The sequence below is a fragment of the Malaclemys terrapin genome, chromosome 21 (assembly GCF_027887155.1).
Source record: "Malaclemys terrapin pileata isolate rMalTer1 chromosome 21, rMalTer1.hap1, whole genome shotgun sequence".
Taxonomy (NCBI): Eukaryota; Metazoa; Chordata; order Testudines; family Emydidae; genus Malaclemys; species Malaclemys terrapin.
The window spans coordinates 10,051,369-10,074,346 of NC_071525.1; the positions used below are offsets into that span (position 1 = coordinate 10,051,369).

General features: G+C 45.9%; 1 protein-coding gene across 2 annotated transcripts in view; it reads right to left on the reverse strand.

The window, feature by feature from the left end:
- DCAF8 (DDB1 and CUL4 associated factor 8) overlaps positions 1-22,978 on the reverse strand; it is a 51,533-nt gene that overhangs the window by 17,519 nt on the left and 11,036 nt on the right. The window contains exons 1-9 of one of the 2 annotated variants that reach the window (XM_054010706.1): positions 17,481-17,542; positions 13,419-13,488; positions 11,111-11,790; positions 9,963-10,103; positions 7,637-7,731; positions 5,369-5,479; positions 1,978-2,050; positions 994-1,051; positions 316-423 (exon numbers count right to left, since the gene is read on the reverse strand). In XM_054010706.1, the coding sequence (XP_053866681.1) occupies positions 316-423; positions 994-1,051; positions 1,978-2,050; positions 5,369-5,479; positions 7,637-7,731; positions 9,963-10,103; positions 11,111-11,790; positions 13,419-13,467 (1,315 nt within the window). In that variant the 5' untranslated portion in view covers positions 13,468-13,488; positions 17,481-17,542. Of the gene's footprint in view, positions 1-315; positions 424-993; positions 1,052-1,977; positions 2,051-5,368; positions 5,480-7,636; positions 7,732-9,962; positions 10,104-11,110; positions 11,791-13,418; positions 13,489-17,480; positions 17,543-22,978 lie in introns of those variants that run through there. The other variant, XM_054010705.1, reaches the window with a different exon arrangement.

Sequence of the window (22,978 nt, forward strand, 5' to 3'; positions counted from 1 at the left end):
AGAGTTGATTTTAACATGTGAATTTGGTGCTTGTGAAATAAGGGACTAAGAACGAGGCAGTAACAGGCACTGATTGTATCCTCCACACAGCTCTACCGATGCCCCCCCCAGTTCAAAACCGCACTATCCACCGAACCTCTTCAGAGTGGAGATGGCAGAGTTAGCGATCATGAAAGATCTCAGTTTAAAAGCCTCAGAGGTTTTTGATGGCAGAAGCATCCCTGCCACTTGAGAGGCCAAGGGGTTTGTGCGTGCTCGTTAGTGAACAATATCAGGGAGGAAGGAGACAGGTGCCTATTAATGGCTTATTCTTACCTGTGGCATTATTGCGATGTCCCTTGTATCTCTTGACGTACTCTGCCCCGTCGCTGTGAGAAGAGTTGAAGAGATAGATGTCTTCGTCATTGTAGCTGGCCAAGAGGTCTGCCACGGAAGAAGAGACGTGCACACAGGATCATTAGCATCTGCCTGCGGATTCTAACATGCTAGACAGTCTCTGCCCTGAAACAGAGGCTAGGATGGGCAAGCCATACAGCAGTTTATGCCAGCACACCTCCCAGGAGCCCCCCCCCAAAGCAGACTCCACTACCGCCCAAGAGCCAGGGCTGATCTCAGAGCCTTGTAAAGAAGGTAGGCAGGTGTCCTTCCCATTTTACATTCAGGGATGAGGCAGAGTTAAGTGATTCATCCTGGAGCACAAAGAATCTGACTCAGCTGCACACAGAACCTAGATCCCAGGCGCTTACTGCAGTTACTAGTATACAGTGTGCCCCCTCGTAGCAGATGTCTGTGGATGTTTCTCCCCTCCCAACACTTGTTCCTTTATGACAACAGCTCAAGCTGCTACACACCCAAGAAGTCCAAACAGGAAGGCTTCAACTCAAGGACATGGTATTCTCACTGCTCAGCACCTTAATGAGCAGGACCCGGACTCCCCAGGAGCAGAGGGAGGTGGCTGCAGGACTGGCCCTAAAGACATAGTGCTTTACATACCTGAGCCATCATGGCTGTACACGAGACAGGTGATGTTAGCTTTGGACTCGCTGTTTACCTAAAAGCAAGGGAGAAGGACCAGACAGCTCTAGTCAGACTTCCTTTGCTCAGAGACTCCCAAATCCTAATTCAGGGATGCAGTTACACTGACCATCCTCTATTATGGTGGTGCCTGACAGCAATTGGCTGTGTTCTACAACAGACTTCAAAACGGGGCCTGTTTCTCTCCAGCTCTAGGCAGCCCATCTTTGTAAGATTTCACACAGTGTTAGAACATTCGAAGGGTGAAACACGCCATGCAGTTGTTGGGTTTTGCTCCATAATTTTTAGATAGGAGGTCTCTGAAATTGGGCTCTGGGTGTAATTTTTTCTTGGCAACCCTACTTTTCCCCACCAGACTCTACAGTACAATGGATCGTGAGTAGATCTGGAACAACACTTCATAGATTTAAGTGTTGGCCTTAGGGGCCCTTTTCTGCTGCTCTTCACATAACTGAATGGTTATGTGCTGTGGACGCAAACCTGATTGGTTGGGGCTGGGAACATGCAAGCTTGATTGATAAGGGCTGGGCACACAATACCTTCTCCATCGGAGCTATGTTTCTCTATCAATTTTCTCCTATGGAGATGGGTTCATGCACAGCTAGTTCATGCACAGATGTGCAGCTCCCTCCAAACCCCCCAATCATTAAAAACCTAGGAGACCAGTATGAGCAAACTGCTTTGCTGTAAGCAATTAGGGCTGCTACACGCCCACTCACCCCAAACCTGGCAAACCCACAAGGACAAGGCAATGAAGAGTTAGCCACCTAACAGTACATACCCTCTACTGACCCACCCATAAGCACGCACCTTCCCAGGCCACGCCTGCAGCATATAGGGTGTACGGGATACTGCAGGCCATGGTTGAGGAATAACCCTCTAATCCTCACCCCCGTAAGCTGGGGGAAGGAATTCCAATACATCATGAAAGCAGCTTCCTACCAGGTGGTGAGGGCAGAACTTCTTAAGCACGCCATTGTTTTCATTTTCATCTATTTTCCGCTGATCATAAATCCTAGATAAAGACAGAAAGCCGGCAAGATTAATGCCAAATTCAAACACACGTAAAGCTCTTGCACGAATTAAGTGCTTTTCTGCAAATGAGTTTTCAAGTGCCCTACAGCTTCTAACTATGCAGATTAGATGTATCTAAGTCACTTCACCCTCGATTAAATGCACAATCTCAGAGATGGAATGTGGCAGCTGTTTAAGACTGCAGTCAAACAAACTCTAGAGGGAATGTAGATAAAATGCAAGGATCAGAACTGGGATTTGGCCATGACAAAGGCTGATACAATAGCTCTTGAGTAGAGCCATGTGATCTTTAATGACAATGAGAGGTTGGGGCCTTAGACCTGAGTCTCATCTGACAGAATGCAACACCTACAGCTTACTGTCTACTTACATCATGCTGGAGCAGTTACATTTGTACTTACTACACCCCAGAGAGTTTTAGATAAACAGCAGATAGGCAAGGGAGAAAACAGGTTTTCAGCTGAGATTTGATACGATTCGGAGACACCATGTGGCAAGAGACAAGATTGTATCTCCTGCCAGTTGGAGCAAAGGGAAAAGGCTCTTACCCCGAAAAGGGGGACAGAGGTGGCTAGTGCTAGCAGAGCAGATGAAGGGAATTCAGCAGGAAAAGCCCTTGGGTTGAGGAGTAAGTCTGGGGCAAGCAGAAGTGGGGAGCCTGTGGAGGACAGGATGAGGCTGCGCATAATTGTATACAACCAACCACTAATAAACACCACAAAATTACCAGGGCCAGCTGGCATCGCACAAGAGTTCTGAAGGAACTCCTATGAAAAGGTAGAACTGTGGTTTGTCACCTGTCATTTACATCAGCCTCTGTACCAGATGACTGGAGGATAGCTAATGTGATGCCGATTTTTTAAAAAAAGCTCCAGAGGTGATCCTGGCAATCACAGACTGGTAAGCCTAACTTCAGTACCAGGCAATCTGATTGAAACTATATGAAGAACAGAATCACCAGACACGCATGAACATGATTTGTTGGGGGAAGAGTCAACACAGCTTTTGTAAAGGGAAATCATGCCTCACCAATCTGTTAGAATTCTTTGAGGGGGTCAACGAACTTGAATAAGGGTGATCCGGTAGATACAGTGTACTTGGACTATCAGAAAGTCTTTGACAAGGTCCCTCACCAAAGGCTCTTAAGTAAAGTAAGCTGTCATGGGATAAGAGGGAAGGTCCTCTCATGAATCAGTAACTAGGTAAAAGATATGAAACAAAAGGGTAGGAAGAAATGGTCAATTTTCACAGTGGAGAGAGATAAATAGTAGGGTCCCCCAAGGATCTGTACTGGACCAGTGCAGTTCAAGACATTCATCAATGATCTAGAAAAAGGGGCAGAGGTGGCGAAGTTTGCAGTTGATGTAAAATTACTCAAAATAAGTCCAAAGCAGACTGCGAGGCGTTACAAAGGATCTCCCAAAACCGGGAGACTGGACAACAAAATGGCAAATTAAAATCAACTTTGTAGATGAAAGCAATGCACATTAGAAAACAATCCCAGCTCTGCATACAAAAAGATGGGCTCTAAATTAGCTGTTACCATGCAAGATCTTGGAGTCATTGCAGATCGTTCTCTGAAAACATCTGCTCAATGTGCAGCAGCAGACCAAAAAAAAAAAAGCTAACAATGTTAGGAACGAGTAGGAAAGGGAGAGATAAGACAGAAAATATACCACTACATAACTCCATGGTACGCCCACACCTTGAGTACTGTGTGCAGTTCTAGTTGCCCCATCTCAAAAAAGATACATTAGAATAGGAAAAAGTACAGAGAATGGCAACAAAAATTATGAGTATGGAACAGCTTCCATACAAGGAGAGATTGAAAAAAGAGACAACTGAAGGGGGAATATGATAGAGATCTATACAATCATGAATGGTGTGGAGAAATTTAATAAGGAAATTGTTATTTACTCCTTCACATAACACATGAACCAGAGATCACCCAATGAAATTGACAGAAGATTTAAAACAAAAGGAAGTAGTTCACACAATGCACTGTCAACCTGTGGAACTTGTTGCCAGGTGGAGGAGGTGAAGGCCAAAAGTATAAGTTGGTTCAAAAAAGAATCAGGTAAGTTCATGGGGATAGGTCCATCGAGGGTTATTAGCCAAGATGGTCAGGGATGCAGTCCCATGCTCTGAGTGTCCCTAAACCTCTGACAGCTAGAAGCTGGGACTGAACAATGGGATATGGATCACTCGATAAATGTCCTGTTCTGTTGACTTCCTCTGAAACATCTGGCACCGGCCACTGTCAGAAGATGGGATTCTGGGCCAATGGACCATTGGTCTGACCCAGTGTAGCTGTCCTGACGCTCTTAGGGTGAGGCTGCATGTAAATAGGCAGCTTCAAATGTGACACCGAAGTTGCACACTGAAGTGAATGCGAGTTCTGAGCTGAGACGGGTTGATTTGTGCTCTCGTGCAGTGAAAAGTCTTGGAGAGATTTAGATGAAGGGAGTAATAGTCATACAGGCAGGAACTCGTGTTTTAAATACAGCAGATTCAAAGTACTTAAGTGTAAGAACATAGGAACTGCCAGACCTAATCACAGTGATCCTCTTAGTCCAGCATCTTGTCGGTCAGCGACTAGAAAAAGATGCTTCCGAGGAAGGCATCAGCAGACTAATAGAAGAACCAGCCTGTAATGGCAGCTTGCTTTCAACCCATCAGGAGAGGTTGGTTTATACTCCAAAGCAGGTGGGTTTATAACCCTAGACCAGGGGTAGGCAACCTATGGCACGTGTGCCGAAGGCGGCACGTGAGCTGATTTTCAGTGGCACTCACACTGCCCGGGTCCTGGCCACTGCTCCGGGGGGCTCTGCATTTTAACTTCATTTAAAATGAAGCTTCATAAACACTTTAAACTATTGTTGTATGTAAAGTAAATAAGGTTTTTAGTTATAGACTTATAGAAAGAGACCTTCTAAAAACATTAAAATGTATTAGTGGCTCGCGAAACCTTAAAGGAGAATGAATAAATGAAGATTCGGCACACCACTTCTGAAAGGTTGCCGACCTCTGCCCTAGACAATGTAAGTGTAGATGTCATCATCCATATTAAAAGAGTCTAATACTGAGCCTCCCTGGCCCCAGTGATGCCCTGTGGAAGAAGCAGTGTCCATGAAGCACCACACAGTGTGTTAGAAGACTATGGAAGGGATGTAGTTACAGGAGTCTTCAGAGCCGCTTTGCTTTCTCCAGGGCACCGATCATACCCCTAAGCCAAATGCTCTAGCCCAATATGGAGCAGTGACTCTGCCTCTCTCATATCTTCTGGAGATAGACTTACCTGACAAACTGATCCCTGCCACCCACAGCAAACTGGTGCGTATTAGAGGGATTCACATAAATGGTGTAGAGACCCACTTTCTTTTCTTTCTCCTTTGTCACAACCAGTTTCCTTTAAAGAGGAGGAAAATAAGATCCATGTGTTAATGCAAAACAGTGTCCAGATGGGAACTGCAGGCATGTCTCTAAGCTCACTCAGCAGACAGATTCTTACTCACTTTGAGTTTAAAAAAAAAAAAAGTCATTTCTGGTTCCAAACTGAAGAAAGCACATGACTATGATTTTATGCTGCAGTTCCTAGTCAATACACAGTGGAGTGAAGTCATTTTCTGGCTTTTTCCTTCGAAACAGCATTTAGTAGAGGGGATCTGAAGTGTTTTTGCTACTTGTACCAGAGGCTGATGTATCTGTACAATTGGTAATAACCTACTGCATGCTAAAGGGCACCAGACTTTATCCAACAGCAGAAACACTTGTGCTAAGGTTATTCTAGCCCAGTGGTTCTCAAACTTTTGTACGGGTGACTCCTTTCACATAGCAAGCCTCTGAGTGCCACCCCACCTTATAAATTAAAAACACTATCTATTTAAGTATCAAAGGAGTAGCCGTGTTAGTCTGGATCTGTAAAAGCAGCATCCGAAGAAGCGGGTATTCACCCACGAAAGCTCATGCTCCTATACATCTGTTAGTCTATAAGGTGCCACAGGACTCCTCACTATCTATTTAACCCCATTATAAATGCTGGAGGCAAAGTGGAGTTTGGGGTGGAGGCTGGGAGCTCACAACCCCCCCCCCCCATGTAATAACCTTGCGACCCCCTGAGGGGTCCCGCTCCCCAGTTTGAGAACCCCTGTTCTAGCCTGAAGGATAAGACTCCAACTTTTTAAAAAAGCTACACAAGTACACGCCCAATATTCAGGTTTTGTAGAAGCTAGTATTAATGGAAACGTTTTCATGATATTTAAGAGATGACAATTCAAATCTTCCCCTGGAGTGTTAAACCCAAACAGCAGAACAGAAGCTATTTCAGGAAAACTAAAAACAAAAAGTGAAACTGACCATGCAGCTCCATTTTAGTATTATTTCAGTTGTAATAGGCAGAAGGTTTTAAAGGTTTAAAATCTAAGATTTTTGTTTTAAATAAATAATGTCCCTTTAATCTTTACCTTGGTTATGAAGAAGATGGTTTTAAAATTGTAGGCAACCTAGATGTGTGATGTTAAACTAAGAACGGTCTATGTAAGACCAGCTCAGATGCTGTTGACTTTGAAACCCTTCATTTTAAATCAGATCATCTTCAAAGGAGATTCCAGTGCATCAGAAAAGGACTAGGTTACTAAACTAGAAGCCTGCTTTAAAAGCAACCTGCGTACTTTGGAAATTCGTCAAAATTGACAATTCAACATGTGAGACGAGGTTAAAACCTTAAACAACCTGCTAGTTCAATTCTGATTTTTCAATTAACTACAACAGAGTGTAGCAAGAAGCTCATGCTAAATGCTTCAAGTGCAACACTGATTAATTACTGCACTTCAGACCCTTCACTAAAACAGACTAGATAACAGCATCTCGCACTTGGAGAAGCCTCTTTCTTTCACACTCAATCACATTGGTATGTCTCGAGGAAAACAAACATCCACTTGTTTGCATGCACGTGCAATTCAGCCCTGGACTGAGCCTTGACCGCAGCCACAGTACAGGTGCAAAGACTCTGCAATGTGAGCCTGAGCTTCTGCAGCTATCATGATAGAGTGAGGGATCCCCTTGAGGGGGGGGGGGGGGGAAGGGAGGTCAGTCCCAGTGGCCTAATTCATGAGGCTGACAAATGCAGACAGAGTGCCAAATTCATGTCGTGTGGGCCACCAAACATCTGCCAGATGGATCAGAAAGCAACAGGGAGGACTCAGACCAGTCATGTAAAAGCTGTCTATCCCAGCCATCAACAAACACCTTGAGCCATCCAGTCCAAAGGGTGCACACTGATTTAGTCATTAAAAGATTCTCTACAGCAAAGTAAACAGTTTGCTTAGCCAACTTTATTGCTGTCAAGTAAGCCCGTCTCTAGGTCAGACTGATAAAACCCTTGCACAGCAGACAGCTAGCAAAACACAGGCCAATTTAAAATGATCAACTACACATTTTACCGAGACAACGTTCTGGCATACAGCAGAACATCTGAGGCTTCAGGAACCATTAGGAGCTTCGAAACCTCATTGATTCACCAGGATCTCATAGCAATCAACAGCAGGCGTAAAGGAAAGATACTTACGAAGCAGGGCGGTCTTGTCTCAGGTCAATGGTGAAGACCACAGCATCTTCGCCAGCTGATAAGAAAGTGCATGGAGAATCCGGCTCTAGGGCCAGCTGGAAGATAAATGCTTTGGGATTGGCTCCCTTTTTAACCAACAAGTGGGACAAGACTGTATACCACCCTCCCTCCCACCTGAAATCGGGAAGCACTTCAATGACTAAGCCCCACAAAACCTGGGACAGGCTGATGTATGATTTTTAATCTGTCAGTGGGACTGAGACAGGTGCATCTGCCTTGAGACGGAGGAGGGAAAATGGGCTCTGAGGCGGCTTCCCCTGCTTCAAGGAAAGCAGAATTAGCCACTTGGACCCACTTTGCAGTGTGTTCTGGGACAGAGCCGGCTGAGGGGGGATTCGGTCAGGCTGTTCGGGCAGTTAAATCACATTTTTTATATCTGTAAGGAAAGACAGGCGGAAGGAGGTCAGTTTGCATTTCCTGCTGCAGTTAGACATGCCGGGTAGGTTTATTCTTAGCACATCACTTCGATGTGACTGTGATCAGACAATGCAAACCCTTCACTGCCTGCCCCTCCTGTATTAAGATGAGGCCAGGGGTTATTTATCTATTTCAGTAGTACCCAGATTGCGGATGTGCTTGGAGCTGCACAGACAGAGCACGGTCGCTGTCCACAGCAGTTCACAACCCGAGATTAGGTCTCAGTCACTCGCTTGCTCCTCTGTGACCAGTTGTGCAAATGTAATCAGCACTTTACATTTTATGAAAATGCTTCTTAGAGAACCACTGAGGTCCGTCCTATGTCAACGGGGGGCTGGAGCACATGACTTATGAGGAGAAGCTGAGGAACTGGGATGGTTTAGTCTGCAGAAGAGAAGAATGAGGGGGGATTTGATAACTGCTTTCAACTACCTGAAAGGGGGTTCCAGAGAGCCTGGAGCTCGGCTGTTCTCAGTGGTACCAGATGACAGAACAAGAAGCAATGGTCTCAAGTTGCAGTGGGGGAGGTTTAGGTTGGATATTAGGAAAAACTTTCACTAGGAGGGTGGTGAAGCACTGGAATGGGTTACCTAGGGAGGTGGTGGAATCTCCTTCCTTAGAGTTTAAGGCAGGCTTGACAAAGCCCTGGCTGGGATGATTTAGTTGGGGAGTAGTCGTGCTTTGAGCAGGGGGTTGGACTAGATGACCTCCTGAGGTCCCTTCCAACCCTCAGATTCTATGATTCTAACATTTCCACACCTTGCCCAATGGAAGGACCCAGTGGTAAATGTACAAGTGCCTGGTGGCTGTGCTATAGACCAAGCCCATCCTGCCTTCAGTGCAGATGACACGGCCCAGTAGTCAATATCCTGCATGTGACTGAGCCGCCCCAACCTGGATTGAGACAGAGCATGCTGGGATATGCAGTTTTCATGGGCCGCAGAACTCCAAATGCTGCCTTCGGCCTGCACTTTGACAGTCCCCCACCCCCGGATAAACACACTCCTGCTAGTGACCATAAAAACAAGTGGTGTAGCAACAAGCCTCATGAAATCCAGGAGAGAATTGTTACTGGGCAGCATCTGGCAGGGAAGGAGACCAATGAAAAGGCACAACTCTTTAATTAGGATTGCAAAGTACTTCAGAAGGACTCCACAGGGGATTGGATGCTCGGCAGTGCAATCATAGATTAAATTCAATGTAGGTAAACGCATGGCAACGTCAACTGAAAGGCTCCAGGACAACCTGTACTTCCTGCATTTGTTCTGACCTCATAAAGCTAGGAGTCCTAGCCAGCGCCAGGGACTCATCTGCTTCGCACGCAGGAGCCATCAAAAGAGAAAGATGCTAGAGTTGCATTGAGGAGGGGCCAGAGCAGGTGAAAAGGAATGAACTGTGACCTTCTGCCATAGGGTGCTCCACAGAGAGCCCAGGAGGAAATCCTCAGCGCCAGGCGTTTTCAGAGGAAAGCCCTGGACAATGAGGTAGTCCAAATCTTACCACCTTCGAAGTGCAACGTGAGACCCATCTCCTTGGGCAAGCATTCCCTTAGATGGGACAGGCCAGTTTTTTCAGAGACATGCAACTGAGTTAAAGGAACACATCAGCTTCAGAGGAAACCTACATACCAAGGGAGGAGAAGGCACAGGCCTTTCAAATCATGCTTTAAATTAGACGGAGGTTTATATTCACTGAAAATAAGAGACAGAGGAGGGTACTGGCCGGTTCCATAGTCACACAGGTATAAGCGATTCCTTTTGACATCTAATGTACGGGAAGCCTGGCTGCTATGGGCCCTATCCGTCCCTACTTCCTGGCACCAGACAGAAACAGCAGCCAGTTTGCTCACCTTATGTGAGGCTCCCTTGTGCTGTGCCACGCGCTTGGTGTTTCTGCAGCACTGGGTGGCGGAGAGTTCGGCTACCCGGACTTGACCATCCCGAGCGCACATGGCTAGAGTTGAGTCGCCGCTGTTGGGGAGGAACTTAGCCTGGAGGAGAGCAAAAGGAGATGCTGCGTTCCACTGGGGCTGGGAACAGCTGCTCTCCCACAGTCCTTAGGGCTGGAATCCTGCCCACCCTCCACCCCAAACACAGTCGCCGGATCTGTGGACTGAGCATACAGGCAAAAAAACAGCGAGTCCCAAGCTGTAGTGCCACCTCTAATAGCAGGTCACTAGTGCTCTATGCCTCAGTTTCTCCATGTGTAAGATAGGGGGACTGAAAAGGCTGGTTTGGAGTCTATACAGTACTTCAAACAGGGTTTGAACAATTCTACCCTAGCCAGAGAGATGCCCTGCACAGTGCAGGGCAATGCCCTGGCTGAGAAGCCCAGCATTACCTCCATCTCAAGCAGGTACGGAGAGGTGGAGATGCTGGGATGCCCACAGGTTTGCCCCTGGACTTGGTCTTTCCTATTAGCCTCTGGTGAGCAGGTGAGATAAAACATGAAGTCCGTTCCCCACAGCAACCTCTGGCTGCTAGAAAGCCAGAGTTCTCTGATCTCCCTGCCACTCCAGAGCCTCCTGTGAACATGGTGGCTGCTCCCCTAAGACCCTTCTCCACATACAGCTCCTGCCTCCGTTGCTGCTCCCAGCTTCCCCTAAGGAGCAGCAGACCTGACTGCTAGAGTACCTGCTGCTGCTCAGAACCCCCTGGGCAGCAACTTGGAGCAGACCCGTCAAGGTGCTATTGGCAGACTTGGTTTGCCTTTGGGAGGCTCTTCACAGCCGTGCCGATTGGAGACGCTATGGAAGCTCAGTTGAGCTAGCACCGGCTCTCCCACTCGCCAGGGAAAGCGAGGTTCAATAGGACCCTGGAGTCCTGGCACCAAGATACCTGCTCTCCCAGCACACACACGTTCAGTTACTTTCACCCCTTTACAAATGTAGCAGAATAACTCAGCTCTTGGCATCTTTCTGAGTGGAGTGGGAGATGCCCCTACCAGCCCCTTCAGCCACCCCCTTCTCCAGACACACTCAGCCCCACCCCCTCTCACCTGGAAGACGTTGCTCTTGTGGCCGCTCTCAAACTCCAGCACCGGCTGCCTCCTGACCCAGTCCCAAACCACCACCTTAAGGTCGTCGCTGCCGCTGGCCAGCCACGTGCCACGCTGGTTAAAGTGCAAGGTATTGACACAGCCGCCGTGCCCCTCGAGGCCGTGCTGGAGGTGGAAACGTTGCACAAAGACCCTGGCCCCGCAGGCCTCGTAGACAAAGCGCGAGCTGGAGCCCAGCTCCCTCTCCCGGAGGGCACGCACAGCCTGCCAGCGGGGCCGAGGAAGAGCAGTCGTCTCCGAGGACACCCAGTCCTCCAGCGCCCGCTCGTCATCCGAGGAGTCTTGATCGTGGTTGGCACGCTTGCGCTGGGCGCGTCGCCGGGACCGCTGCTCCTCCTCCTCCTCTTCTTCTTCCTCCTCCTCGTCTGAGTGGGACCGGTCGTGGGCCCGGTTCTCCTCATTGATCGAGTAGTGGCCCGTGTCATCCATGCTGTCCGAGTCCTTTTCCTCTCCCGAGCTCTCCGTGTCCGTGTCCCGGCTCTCTGTGCTGGTGCGATTGGGCCCTACATCATCCCCAGTGAGGCTCAGGCTGAGGTCCGAGGCCTCTACTTCGATGCCTGAGGAGGTCTCTCGCCCCTCCTCTGCTCCAGACATTTCTTCAGGGCTGCTGGATAAGCTTCCTGCACAGGAGAGACCATGGGATTGATTCTAGGGTAAATAACTTCACATCTCTATAGCACCAAAGGATTCTCATGTTCCCAAAAGCACCATTGAAATGCAGCCACTTCCAGGGTGGAGCCCAGCACAACAGAAGGGGGAGAAAATTCCAGTCAAATCCCTACTCTTACAAAGGGCCATGGGATCGCCAGCGCATACACAGAGTGACCAAGACGTGGGGTTACGGTCTGGTCCACAGTCCCAGAACCATTTACGCTGCATGGAACTCCAGCTAGCTCCCTGAAAGATGGAACTTTCCAAGCTACGGTTCTAGTCTAGGAAATCTCTGTATTTCACACCTGATGTCGGGACATCCTCTCTGGGCAACACTAGCTCAGGAACAACCCTGTGGCCAGTTGTTTCACTCCCATGTGTTACATTTTTAATCGCAGCTTCATTCAGGGATCACAATGTGCCTCCCATTATTTTCTTTCCTTTCCCAACCAAGTCTTGTATTCCCTCCTCCCCCCGCCCCGCTGTCTTTGTCTCTTCCCATCTCCCCCTGGAGCATACCATTAACCCCCTTCCTCTCTCATTTATTAACAGGATCACAGACTGCTATAAAGAAGCTCAGGATTCTGTAACCTCCACTCATTTAGCAACAAACAAAATCTGCCCCACGTTGCAATACCTTGCACAAGAGCTTTAACAAATCTCTACTCCCACGTACAGAGGAGCAGGGTCTAGGCAGATGTAGGACGTTACCTGGCATTTGAATCAACAGCTAGCTTTGCCATGCTTCGGGGAGTTCTCTACAGTATTAGGCAACAATCCTGCTTACACAGACATACTCCTCTTCTTCATGACAAAGGCTATCTGAAGGCCAGTTCTGCTTTTTAAGCGTTTCTCTGACGATTCTCCTCCACCAGAAGATGATCCAGCCATGATCCGATTCAAGGGATTTTGAAGGAGACAACAGTGGAGCAGATATTAGGAACAGAGGGCCTAATGCTGGGTCTCCAGAAGTCAATGGAAGTTGTGTCACGGACTTCGGTGGAACCAGGAATTGGTCCAGAGATCCTATTCTAATGCAACTTTGTTAGTGAAGTGATGGGAGAGAAAACACTGCTCTAGGGACAGAATGAGGATTTCCCCATGTTGCAGGATGCTTAGATCGGACATTTGATTCCCCCATATCACTTTAAATGGCTTATATAGAGCTAAGTGAACAATTCACAGGGTAAGTGATTTGTTTGGCAAATGTAGCCTCTTGTGCTGCTCATAAGCAGCCTACCATTTTTGTGGGTGTTCACTAACCAAAGCTATTCAATAAATATTCTGTGCAAACAAACCCCTGCCGATGGAGGGCTGGTGAGCACTTGCATCACATTATGGAACACTTCAGTGAGGAATTTGTTTGGTCACCGTGTTCATTTCATTTACTAAAATGTATTTTGGTGCCACATCCAATATTTGCTCTGTACAAGAATTGACACTAAAAGCTCTTCATTTGAATAAGGGTTCACAACTGGCAAATGTAGAGGCTGAACATGCTCAGAGAAATTACTAAATGATCCCGAATTTCTTGGTGTTCACTGAGCGCTAGTCTTAAGCGCAGACGACTCAAACGGGCCTTCACCCCTACCCTTACCATTGGCTATATCTGTTTTTCCATCAGTGCTACTCCCCTTATCCGACATCTTGTTTTCGTTCAATTGAACCTGCAATTGAGAGATTAAAAAAAATATGAGAATTGGTGAACAGCAAGATGAGAGATCCCCTCCAAGACCATTTCATAAAGGCCATGGCTTTCTAATACAGACTCTGTCTAGTAAGAGTGCACTCCTTCGCAACAAACTACAATGACTTGACCCAGTCTACTGAGAAAAAGTACCCACTTCTCAAACAGGGAAGAACTACTTAAATGAAACTGGACCGTTTACCACAGGACATGTACTATCAAATGCAATATAAAAATGCTAAAAGCCTAACATTTTCTCAAAGGCTGTTATTAGATTAGCAGAGATCAAGATACCCGATGTGCTAGTTTCAAATACACTGTGTGTGTGTGTGTGTGCGCGTGTTAGATAGCCACATTTCCCCAGTAAATGTCTCCAAATTCCATCGCTCCTTTTACCTCAAAGGATCCCAAACTCATCTCCAAGGTATACAGGGGGACTACTTTCCTGGCCACTTCTGGGATGGAAAGTGGCTGTGCATTATTAAAAACTGCAACATTGGATAGCCGTTTACTGTCTACTGTAAGTGGACACTTCAGAAACGTAATGCCATCACTCAAGGTGGCATTTGGCCAGGACACCGGGGCCATCATAAAACTCTGGTAGTCCTACCACAAACTGTTAATATCCACAAGTAGTCAGGAGCTCAGCTTTTTCTCTCCTCTGATACGTGATAACTGAAGCATCACAGTGCCCCCTTTACACCATGTTGGGGTATGGGTTCCGAACACCAACACTTTCTACTAGACGACCAAAATATTCCTTGGATGTCTCCCACCCAAATACTGACCCTGTTTAGTGCACAAGATCAGTGGAAAATACATCATAGTACAGTTATGGCTGCTACCATTGCAGTCCAAAGCTAATCTAAGCATAACTTCTGCAAGGCTCTGGTTCTCAGGGGATAATTCTTCCCCTCTGCCCCCGTCCAACCATTTCCACATTGGTATAGTTCTCCAGCTGCATTCTTCCATGAAGACTCCCTTGATCCAACAGGGAAGCAAAGGTCCCATGACTTAATGTATCTGCTTAATTTCTTAAAGCTTTCCACCATATTTTACTATGTGAATCTTCCCCAGTCTCTCCACTTCGGTCCTCGGACTCCCCTTTCATTTGTATCCAGTCACAAGGCAAGCTCTTTCCATCCAACGCCTGATCCCCAGCTACACTCAAAGGAATGATGAGTTATTGATGTTAGCTCTGCGATAACTGCTGCACAAAATCCATCCATAACTGAAGAGACCAGTTTCACATGCCCATACCACAAAATTAAGCGTGTTGGATCTGAAATACAGCTGAGGAAGGGTAGCTTTGAGGTGCAGTAAGTGCGAACAACAAAACTTCTTGGCATCCACAGATTGTAGGGTCAAAATATATTTGAGAAGCGTTTTTACCCCAAATCACAGATTTCTAAACACATTCCTACGCACAAGGTACTTCCAAACCTCAAACGCTCTCTCAAGTGTGCAGTAATGTAGTGGGAGAAAGCCCCACTGCTCTGGAATTCACCCCCCCTCACTAGTCTGGAGTCCAAGTCTTGACCCTCAGGGCTCATTTACCCTCCCATGCCTTTCCCAGAGCACAGGGGAACTTAGCTGTGAGGTTGGAAGCTCCCTCACACTTGCTGCCGTTGCTCAATTAATTGAGCAATATTTTAATTGGACATGCGCACATGAGAAATCCAAAATAAAAGAATAGTGCTCCAGCGTTTCCAGCTCCCTCCATTCCAAGGGCATTGTGGAACAGATCTTTAATTACCCCACAGTGACATCACGTGGGATCTCATGCTAGCAACGGCTACTTTTAGTCTCCTTAATGCAAGTCTTAAGCCCACTCACCCGGGCATCTCCAGAATCCCTTCAAAAACCCAACAGGAAAGTTACCAGGGGAGTGACTATACTATGAACTCTAGTGAACTCTACAGAGTTCTTCCCGCCCTTCCTGAATTAAATATTCCAGGCCCCTGGCCCCAGCCAAATGTTTTAGTGTTAATTCCCTGAGGGGAATATGATTTTTAATCATTACTTAATAAAACGTAGTCTAGCACCCAGAGCTGTTCCCATGGCAGAGAAATTTCAGTTTGCAGACTGCTAGAGGCAGAGCAGCTATTCAATATTGATCTTTCCATCGAGCGGCAATTAGTAAAAGCTGCTTTTAGGCATTCACTTCAAAGCTGACTGTATCATACTGGTCTATGCCACAGGGATATTCCCCCCCATACTGGATTTTAGTGACTTTTTTTTTTAAATAGCATGGATTCTCTTACTTGCTGTAGTATTTAGAAAAGGCACTATTCTCTTTGCTATCGGCCATTTCCAGTGCAGTTAATGGAGCCTGTAATTAACGCAGCTCTGGGCACTTCTCTACTTTGTCCATCAGCATCAATGATGCCTGAATATGGCACCACGAAAAATATGGCACATTTCCCACTTTGGCAATGGTTTCACAATGCCGTGGGAATCACTGCTTCCTCCTCCGCAGCAGCTCAGATATAGTTCAATGGGACACCCTGCAAAAACAGTGGCACTATTTGCTCAATTTATAAGCTCCCCCACAACCGCCAACAAAAAAAATATCTAGGTCACAATTCCAGTTGAAGTCAGAAGTGGCAAATGTTATTGCCAAGGTGGATCAAAATCAGGATATTTTTCGTGTTGCTAGTCCTTTACTTCCTTCCCTTTTTATAAACCGGGAGTGTGGATGTTTTATACTTTTTTCTTTAATTTCTTATTCTTAGAATAATGTCAGGGTTTACGTAGATTCAACCATGAAGTTTTACACTTAAAATGCTTATATGAAGGGGAAAAAAATACAAGCCCAGGGCCTCAACATCCTTACTGTGAGAGCAAGACAAATTCAAACACAAAATTAACCAATGTTCTATTTATAGCTACCACCATCTTCTGATACACTGAACATCCACATGTCAAGAAAGCTGAAATGTTTTGGCCAGGCTACGTTCCTCCATCAGGGCTTAAAGTTTGAAATCAATCAGACTTATGTTCCTGAGTCACTTAGGTGATTAGGAAAATTCCATCCTTACAGGACGAATGCTCCTATTTTTGAAAATTCTGACCTGGGTGAATTTTTTCTACAATCATTTTGTTGAAGTCTGAATAGATTTTTCATTAACAACGAGGCAATTTTGGTTTGAACCAGCAGATCTGCCACTTAAGAGAAGATTAATAAAAATACAGTTTTAGCCCCGATGCGGCAAACACTTATACGTATACTTAATTTCCAGCACATGGATTAAAGTCAGTGGAATTATTCATGAAAACAAGTTTAGCAGCTATTCAAGCAATTGCAGGATCAGGGCCTTAGTTTTCAGGATGGTTTTTTGCCTATTTGAATTTTACAAATTTCTATAATATACCCTAAAAGGAATGGCAACTTTTAAAGAATTTGCGACTAGGTTCATTATAAGTTTTAATCTAAAGTTGCAATAGCACACATTACAAAATCTCAACCTGATTTAAAACCAGTGAGACTTAAAAACAAACCATGATGTAAATCATTGATTTCAATGGCCTTGATTTAAATTGCTCCACCCTGGTTATTGCCACCTGCTGGCGGCTCTGTGGCCCACATAAAGTTAGTGGATCTCAATCCAGATCTTGGGGACACAAATGGATCTTTGCACACTATCAGTTTTCAGTTGGCCTGATTTGTAGTCTCAGCAGAAAAGGCAAAGATTAGATGGATTAGAGAGAAACTCCCACCCCATCCAGCCTACATCCATGAGGTCAGACTTCTAGGTCAGTGCTTAGACACACTGATAGGGTAGGGTAAGGGCAGTCTACACTGGAACAAACATAGAACAGCAGTTTCCATAAATTATCTTTCACTAGCATGAATTTCACTAGACACCCCTAGGGCCTTCAGATTATTTCTTATACCAGTGCAACACACATTGTACCAAATTCTGGGACTAATCTACGTGAAAGCATCTACTAGATGTCATCAATACACACATAAAAGGTCAGCTTTCAGAATGGAGAGAGGTAAACAGTGGTGTCCCCCAGGGGTCTGTACTGGAACCAGTCCTATTCAACGTATTCATAAATGATCTGGAAAAGGAGGTAAACAGTGAGGTGGCAAAATTTGCAGATGATACAAAACTACTCAAGTTAGTTAAGTCCCAGGTAGATTGCGAAGAGCTACAAAGGGATCTCACTAAATTACTGGGTGACTGGGCAACAAAATGGCAAATGAAATTCAATGTTGATAAATGCAAAGTAATGCACATTGGGAAACAATCCCAACTATACATATAAAATGATGGGGTCTAAATTAGCTGTTACCATTCAAAAGAGAAATCTTGGGAGTCACTGTGGATAGTTCTCTGAAAACATCCACTCAATGTGCAGCAGCAGTCAAAAAGCAAACAGAATGTTAGAATCATTAAGAAGGGGATAGATAAGACAGAAAATATCATATTGCCTCTATATAAATTCATGGTATGCCCACATCTTGAATACTGCATGTAGTTGCCCCATCTCAAAAAATATATTGGAATTGGAAAAGGTTCAGAAAAGGGCAACAAAAATGATTAGGGGTATGGAACAGCTTCCCTATGAGAAGAGATAAATGAAACTGAGTTTTCAGCTTGGAAAAGTGATGAGTAAGGGGGGGAATATGATAGACGTCTATAAAATCATGACTGGTGTGGAGAAAGTAAGTAAGTGTTATTTACTCCTTATCATAACACAAGAACTAGGGGTCACCAAATGAAATTAATTGGCAGCAGGTTTAAAACAAACAAAAGGAAGTATTTCTTCACACAACGCACAGTCAACCTGTGGAACTCCTTGCCAGAGGATGTTGTGAAGTTCGAGACTATAACAGGGTTCAAAAAAGAACTAGATAAATTCACGGAGGATAGGTCCATTAGCCAGGATGGGCAGGGATGGTGTCCCTAGCCTCTGTTTGCCAGAAGCTTGGAATGGGCGACTTGAGAATTCCCTGTTCTGTTCATTCCCTCTGAGGCACCTGGCATTGGCCACTGTCGGAAGACAGGATACTGGGCTAGATGGACCTTTGGTCTGACCCAGTATGGCCTCTCTTATACCACGGTAAATTCTGCCCCGATTTATACCCCTGCAGCACAATGAGATTTCAGAGAGTGCCAGGAAGGGACAGCATTTGACTCAGTGGATTTTTACAGCAGAGTGAAGTATTACTCAGATTACTCTCAGTGAGATTGAATCACAAGGGCAATATTTCAAACTGCTGTCAACGAAACAAACAGATTGTGGTCATTTTAAATAAATAGAGACAATGCTCTGCTTCTCAGCCATTCGCTCTTTAAAGAATAGTCAATTTAGAAGTCACTTCTGTCTATGCATTTGCCATCCCTTTGGCATAAACTCTGAATGGTGATTTCCGATTTTGGGTAGTTCAACTTGAGACTCCAGATTTTCAGAAGTGGGTGCTCAGCACTTTCTGAAAATTGGGCCCTTTTAAGAGTCTCAACTTGGGCATGCAAAAACATTAGTCACTTTCAAAAAGTGTTGGCTGTTCTTTCTAGTCCATTTTCCTTGTTTGCATGGGGCAGTTCCACACAAGACATGCAGGATAAAAGCATACTTTAAAAAAACGAGGACAGCAACTGGCAGGGCAGGTGTATGACAACTACTTTTAATCTGACCAGATTTCAAGCTGTTGTTGTCACTTTTACTATAACGTTCTGGATATATGATATGTACAAGGATTACATTAAACCACCGGAACAACCTTAGCTGGAAGGTTTTTTTGGAGTTGGACTATACGTTGATACGGTTAATTATATTTCTCAAGCAATGAGCAGACTGGAAAGCCATCTAATAGCTTATCTTCAATTCCACTTGGTGAATGCTGCTATGGAACCTGGCAGTTAAAGTTACTTCACATTCAGTGGACGTATTAATCTGGAGGATTTGACACATAACACTGAAATACATAGGTATGGTTCTACTGCTATGGAGCTAGCTTTCAAGAGGTTCTGCCCCCATCCCCAAACTACCTACTAAAATGGTAACCCTTTGATCAAGGCAAAGAACAAGAAACCCACTTCAAGAGGAAAGGCGGTCATTATTGGGTAATTAATGTGACTCCCTCTCACCTACTCACTCCAGAGGATTATAATCAAAGTTCTGTGAAATTCTAATTTTTTTTTTTTTAAAAACAATTTTCATGTTATTTTCCAGGAATTTCATGTTATTTTGTTTTAGCCACACTGGGAAGGGGACAGACCTGGGGAGGAACAAGCCCATCCTGCATTCATCCTGTAGTGACAGCTCCTGTTCTGCAGGGCTAAGCCCAGCTCCCCACTTCAGTCATTGCAACCTGGCACACTGGCCATATCACAGCTCAATTTTGGCAAGACAATGGAGGGGCAGCTGGGCCAAATTTGGACAGTGCTGTGACCCAGTGCACCAGGTCACAACACCCACTGTGGTGAAGCAGGCCTAGTCCCCTGGGACAAGAGTCACAGGAGCTGCCGCAGCGGGGTACTTTATACTTTGTTTTTCGTATTTGCTCTAATTATAAACCTAGCTAAGAAATAAGGAAGCAAACTGAAAACACTCAGCTGCCTAGCAAGGAACTTCTGAGGAGGAAAGATTACTCCCTCTTGCCTCTCCCTCTCTCTCTTCCTCTGGCGGTATTAACTCAGCCGCTGTGAAGGTGAAAACAGATTGTATCCGTTAGCCACCTCTTCTACATTTAGGTAGCTGAAGGAGTTCAAAGCGAGGGCTCTATAAACTGATTTGTATTTAAGGCAGGCTGGATTCTCTCCAGCTACAGAGACTTTGTGTCAGCCTGTCTAAAATGGGCTATTAGCTATCTGATTCATACACCGTTAAACACAGTTTAACTTGACAATGAGATTACAATGTACTTAGACTAGGAACTCCTTGGGGCAGGGTCTGGGTGTACAGGGCTGAATACGCCACTCAATAATAATAATAATGGAGATTAAAGCATAGCACTCAACAAAGATCAAGTAGGAAAGCAAACTAGGACTTTTGCAGAAGAGGGCCTAGTCTGCAATCCTCAAGAGGGGCAACTAAAGATCTTTTGCTAGTTCTACCAAATCCCTTCACTAGGGTATTCCTTGGCTGTCCTCCTTGGAAGCAATCCCAATCTTCTTCTGGGCTGACTGATCCCTGGGCACCTGGCTACCCAAGTTATGCTTCTCCTTCTCTGTGCTGCTGTACTAGATGTGAGCTGCTTAAAGCATGGGGCACTCTCCGGGGGCTTGTGGCAGGGCAGTGCCAGTGGAGGGCACTCAATGTCAGTCTACCTTCCCCACAGGTCTGACAAAGCCAGGGCTTGCTGCATCTTTTGGCATGGCAAAAGGGTGAGGAGAGGTCTTTTGCTTGTGGGGTGAAGGTAGGTTTGGGCTGTGATTTTTCCTCCCACATTGGGAAGGACGGACATCTTGTTCACATCTACATAGTAAGCACATCTTATAAACAGAGTATGGATTAAAGTCTTCTCAGGTCTACAAGGGACTTTACTCCAAGTTATTCCAGAAAGTAGCTCATTAGCAGGGACACACGTCTGGTGGAGCCTGCAGAAAGGGATGGCTTTAAGGGATGCCTAAAGACATCGTCTGTCAGCTACTCTTCATTTAACATGCTGGCTCTTGTCTGTTATGGGCAGGTAGCCATCACATTGGAAAGATTTAGTGATGGCAGCTACTTTACTTGCTTCTCTGTAGTACACAATTGTGTGGAATAAAGGTTTGCTCTACAGACATTGAGATGGACACAATGGAGTTACATAGGTCACCCCAAACGAGTGTCAGACCTTTTAGACCCATGCCATCATGTATTCTATTTAAGCCACACATTCCATAGGAAGTTTTTACTAGCGCTCATTTTCACATCCCTCTGTAAAGCCAGAGAGCTTCTTTTGGACCACGAGTCCAGCTCCAGAGGCATTAGTGGGAGAAGAGAGCCACTCTGGTTTTAATAGCCTCTAGAAGAGCTTCTTAGTATGCAGTGTAACGACATTCAGTCCAGCCTGAAAACCAATGCCTTACACCATTGGAAGGAAGGGGAAGTGGCCATTCGTAGACATAACTGTTCATGAAATACAGGATCAGAGACAGATTCAAGGTTTAAGACTGAACGCTGCCCATCAGTGGCTTGGGTCAGTGGGGATGGGCAAACAGGCAGGTGAAATGGTTGAAGGTGCATGGTCAATACAGTTTACCACATGGTTCTGCCACCACATGTGGCATCAGTGCTTTTAAGCCCCAATGCCTGGTAAGATCGCTGTCACTTCCAGGTGATCAATCAAGTTTTACTCAAAGCTCTGTTAGTTACACCTGGGCCATGTATAGCCCCTTCCACTCAAGGCCCTCAAAGTGATTTACAAAAAGCAGTCACTCACACCTGAGCTCCCACATGCCCACTCATAAAGAAAGGGCATCACTCTCAAGGCCACAACGCCCAGATAGCAGAGCTGAGAATAAAACCCAAGAGTCCCCTCCTGATGCCTGACTGTATGTTCCAACTACTAGAGAACAATCCCTCCCCTCACATATACAAGCTGGTGGCTCAGACAAATCTGTGCTGAGACAATGGGCAGGGGATCTGTCATGGGGCTGCCTCTCCCTAGTTTCATGGGGGGCAAGGGGCTGACGTAAGACCCCTTTTTGGAACCATACTTCTTAAACTAGGCCATTAGAGCTGCAAGCTCACAGCACTAGCCCGGCCTGCACTCCTCAACCCTGCTCTTCCTCAGTTCACAGGACTCATGGTTTCTCCTGGGGTCTCTACCTCAGCTGCCCCTGGCTGGAGGCACAACCCCCTCTTTATTATCCTACGGAGCAGTTATCCCTACCTACTCCGATCAACTATCAACAGGGGGGAGGGATAGCTCAGTGATTTGAGCATTGGCCTGCTAAACCCAGGGATGTGAGTTCAATCCTTGAGGGGGCCACTTAGGGATCTGGGGCAAAATCAGTACTTGGTCCTGCTAGTGAAGGCAGGGGGCTGGACTCGATGACCTTTCAAGGTCCCTTCCAGTTCTAGGAGATATAAATATAAATTAATGGAGATATCCTATTTAGTCCAACCACAGCAGAACCTTTTCACTGACACTCCACCTGGCTCCCAAAGGCCCCAATACTACACGCTCCCACTGTTCTAGCCAATCCGCCTTCAAACGAGTCCCACAGAGCAGTGGGAAGGTGCAGCATTCTAGCTCCTTTTCCCAGGAAAGGGAAACAGTCAGATGGCTCAGCAGACACACAGCCAAGGCAACGACAAGTCCTGGCCCTGCTCTAGTGACCATATGGAGAGAAGGGTGATAGAGGAGGAAAGCTGCTCAGATCAAAGGTGACTACCAGGATCCCTGGCCTAACAAAGCAGTTAGAGCCAGAGTTAGGTGGAGTCAGAGATAGGAACCAAAGGACAGCTGTAGCCTCTCAGGGGTTCAGGAGGGATGAGTTTGGGCATAGATGAGTAGAAGTCAGCAG